Below are 4,127 nucleotides of genomic sequence, written 5' to 3'. Positions count from 1 at the left end.
TATCATCGCTGCAACAACCACATGAAAATACAACACTCAAACGCATAACATTATCGTGCATGATGGATTCTATTCACAAGTCGTCATCAAAGGGAGCGACGCTCAAGTCGTCATCAAAGGGAGCGATGTTTTGCCGGTCTCGACAAGGAGGGAAAAACGTAGTTGCATGTTTCACCCAACCCTCATAGTCAGATTGGATGCAGTAAGACATCGCCTCTGACAAACGGTCTGCCATGTCTTGCTCCATGCTATTACCATCATATTCGTTTCGAAATTTCGTTTTCACCTTTTAGACGCGTGTTATTATTAGATGCAATGCAAATGTGCGATGCAAATAAAAAGTCATGACAAAGAAAAGATACCTTTGAAAAGAATTCCTCAATGGGATTAAGGAATGGTGAATAACGAGGAAGTGGTACTACATGGAAACCACGGCTCTCGACTGCGTCATTGATGTAAGCGGGCTTATGGATGGCAGCATTGTCGAAAACTAGATACCACCCATGTCGACCCTCTTCATCTAAAGCATCCATCACCTTCTCAAGGAAAGCCAAGAAATCAGCACTACAGGAAAACTTGTCAGTCTAGTTATTGGTGAAATGCACAATAACAACCTTCAGCTTACCCAGTCGTGTTCTTGTTGAACTTCTCCTTTGCAACATTTTCCACTTCTTCATAATCATCATCATCATCATTCTTTTTGCTGGACTTCTTCTTCGGCTTAGCCTTGGTTTTGCCTTTTTTATCACCCTTTTGACGAGCATCAGGGTGGACTTTCATGGCAGCTTCAACCAATCCAGAGCTAGTGATAGCTGCCAAAAGGGAGACTGAGACTGCACGGCTTTTGGGTACCTGCACATGCGCCGGTGTTCCAGCTCGAGACCAGGCATAATTACGTCTTATGCTGCTGTTGAAAGCAGCCTCGTCAATGAAGACGCAATTATGCATATAGCTAAACGCCCTGTATTCGTCTTCAACACCTTCTTTATCAACAAGGCGTTTGACGTATGCTTGACGTTCATCTTTGATCTCGTCATAATTACGCTTTTCAGGATATCTACTAGCACGCTTCAATGTGATACCAATACGATCAAGGTGCCTTTGGATGGTAGAGATCGATAGCAAAACACCGATCTGCCTTTGGTAGCTATCCTGAATTTGTCTCAGTGTGGTCGTGTTGTTATCCCTCACACATTGGCGAATAAGATTATCACCGTCTTCTGTGATCATTGGGTCCGATCCTCCCTTTGGCATGGGGATGATGCCTCTTCCAGATTTATGCTTTTTGGCGAGGTACGATATGGCACCGATCGAGATCTGGAAATCCTTGGCAATGGATCTATAGGGCTCGGCTCTTGACACATGCATCATAATTTGGTTAATCTGATCCTCTCTCAGATTATGGCCATTCTTCTTTCCACCCTTCTTGGATCGCCGAGTGGATCCTGATGTTTGCTCAGCAGAAGTCTTTTGTGGCAAATGAGGTGGTCTGATCTCCAAAAATGACAACTTTTGCTGACCACTCCCAGCTTTATCCCCTTCTTCAACATTGTCGTTCGCTTGACGATATGCTGTAAAAGCAGCAGGTGCAACTTCGTCAACGTTCATAGGAACAACTTCTGGTTCGACAGTTTTTGACATATGTGTATATTACATCATTATAGTTTAGTGGTCATTTGTTGCAACATGCAAGTGTCCTTAACATTCTATGCTCTTACAAGTATGATGGGTCTGTTCAGGAACACGGCTTCGCATATAAGCGTTGCGAGCATTTCTGCGACCTAAGAATGAGGTGGGCTTGACATGTGCACGAGACTTTTGTGTGGATGAACGGGTGGTAACCATGATATGAGATAATGAAGAGGGTAGGAAATCGGTGAGTTGGGGAGAACAGCAGCATAATCCATATACGTGGCACTGAATACATAACATCTCGTGTGACGTCCCATGAATGCAATGTAGCCAAACAACGATGCAAATGACGGCTCATTCTTTATTTCAGGCCTCTGAAGAAATATCAGGCAATTCATCGACACATAGGTTCAACTCCACTTCAAGAAAATATGATACTAGTTGTTGACGTGAAAGCACCCTATATCGCTCTAGATATATACGAGTAAGCGATTACTACAATGGTGTTATTAGTTGGTGTCATACTTACTTTCACTCTCACACTCTATTGTCAACCGACGTATCCTTTCTTGGATATCCTTTATATCATTTTCAACTTGTATACTCTCCAAATCATTAAAGCTCTTTTGTTTTTGGAACGTTTTAACGCGTCCTTTAAGGACCATGAGTGACCTCATGGCCCTCTCCTTGTCATCTGCTCCTAAAGTTCCCTTTTGCTTCTTGCTTTTGGATGCAGATCCCTTCTTAATTACTTTGGTTGATGTAGTACGTTTGCTGGTCATTGTCACTGATAGTTGAGAAACGAGAGAAAGGAATAGTATGCTGCACTTGTTGGTTTAAATATGTATGAAACGGTTGTACAAGGAAGTTTACAAATACGGTACGCTGCTATGAGTGTTTGGTTTGCTTTTTATCTCAAATCCTATTATTCACTCTGTCACCACGTACTACTTTCAATATGTCTTCTGAACGCACCTCCATTACCAACCTCTCACGCAAGGAGCTTCGAGCCGTTGATGTGCTGGCAACCCAATTTCGACGCCACTGCTCCTTCAACGAGGCAACTGGTGAGTTACCTGTTTATAAGATCCCTATGATCAAACAAGCGTTGACAATGTCATTAGCATCATCAGAGCAGCATGAGAGCGCTCAGCCTCACCACCAAGGCGAAGAGGCAAATGTAAATGCCAATGGTAAGTATTATAATGTCAAATAAAGAAAAATAGCTATGTTTACATGATATTGTAGAAGATGAGACGATGCATGATGTGCCACCTGACACCAACGACCAGGCTGGTGGTCAATCGACTGCCAGAGCATCACCGAAAAAACCTGGTTTTCGGGGTCCATACAAGCGCTACAATGACTTGCAACGCGCACGTACTGCCCTGGATGTTGGTTTTGGGTACAAACTCGATTCTGCTGGTGACAGAAATGGCATGGCCCATTCCACTGTCCGCCATTTGCGGAATCGGTTTAAGAAGACTGGCACTTTTGCGCCACAAAAGAGAGGGCGTAAGCAAAAGAATGAATTCACAGATGCTATGAAGCGTTACATCGTTCGTTTTATCGACGATAACCCTTCCGCTGGCAAAGTGGAAATCCATTCTGCGCTTGAGAGTCATATGCAATTTTGCAATGCTCTTCCCGCCCGATCTGCCATCGATAAATGGTTGCCTCGTAATGCAGCCATTTCCCTTGTGCAACGCCATCTCTTCCCCCCAGCACCATCTGCCAATGAAGAAAGGGAGCAGCAACAGCAGTTCACCACAAGAACGCAAGAATTGGGTATCACTGTTGATGAATGTGTCTTCGTGGGAGAAATGAGGTAATATTGGATCACACGTTTATATGTTTGAAATCATACTGAATTGGTAATAAATGTAGCTACGATATGCAACGCAATCGTACTTATTCAAATAAGCCAGCAAAAGCAGGATGTGAGATGCCAACGCATCCTGACATGATCATCCGTGCTGCGTTTACCAAGAGCATGCCAATTTGGCTCTATGGTGCTGAATGGACCCCATGCACGGATCTTGACGCTTGGCTTGAATTTGTTGTTTGCCTTGTGGACAAGTTACGATCCCAAGGTAGAGATCGCTGCGTCTTGGTGTTTGACAGCACCTCAGCCGAAGTGCAACAAGCTATTGTGCAAAAGCTGAGGTGTTTGTCACATGAACATCAAGCGTTTTTTATCCCACGGGAAACGAACCCGGTGTCCCGTTTCTTTGAAGATGTCGTTGCGAAGCTTAACAGGGGTAAGCTCAATACCCAATCAAAGGAAACGGTGGCAACTCGTCTCTTGGCACTGGGGCAAGATTTGCTCAAAGAGCATCCAGCTCAATATGTGAGCGAGGCTATGACCTCTCCTTCCTCTCCTTCCTCTCTTTAATAAACACCTTTAATCATATGATACTCCTCCAACATCCAAAAAAGCTCGTTGTTATCGTGTAGTCTAGCTGTTTTGCAGGTTGTGTATTGGTCATGTATTC

General features: G+C 43.9%; 2 protein-coding genes across 2 annotated transcripts; one reads left to right on the top strand and one right to left on the bottom strand.

The window, feature by feature from the left end:
- Positions 1-73: 73 nt before the first annotated feature.
- Positions 74-1,608, bottom strand: O0I10_013176 (uncharacterized protein; the record flags this gene model as incomplete). Its single annotated transcript, XM_058492990.1, has 3 exons — positions 74-286; positions 363-564; positions 626-1,608. 3 exons carry the CDS (start codon positions 1,606-1,608, stop codon positions 74-76), a joined length of 1,398 nt encoding a protein of 465 aa, XP_058336245.1.
- A 982-nt stretch (positions 1,609-2,590) lies between these two features.
- Positions 2,591-4,027, top strand: O0I10_013175 (uncharacterized protein; the record flags this gene model as incomplete). Its single annotated transcript, XM_058492989.1, has 3 exons — positions 2,591-2,825; positions 2,881-3,460; positions 3,520-4,027. 3 exons carry the CDS (start codon positions 2,591-2,593, stop codon positions 4,025-4,027), a joined length of 1,323 nt encoding a protein of 440 aa, XP_058336244.1.
- Positions 4,028-4,127: the final 100 nt, after the last annotated feature.

The sequence above is a fragment of the Lichtheimia ornata genome (assembly GCF_029851405.1).
Source record: "Lichtheimia ornata isolate CBS 291.66 chromosome Unknown scaffold00291, whole genome shotgun sequence".
NCBI lineage: Eukaryota > Fungi > Mucoromycota > Mucoromycetes > Mucorales > Lichtheimiaceae > Lichtheimia > Lichtheimia ornata.
This window is presented reverse-complemented; position numbering and strand designations above follow the sequence as displayed.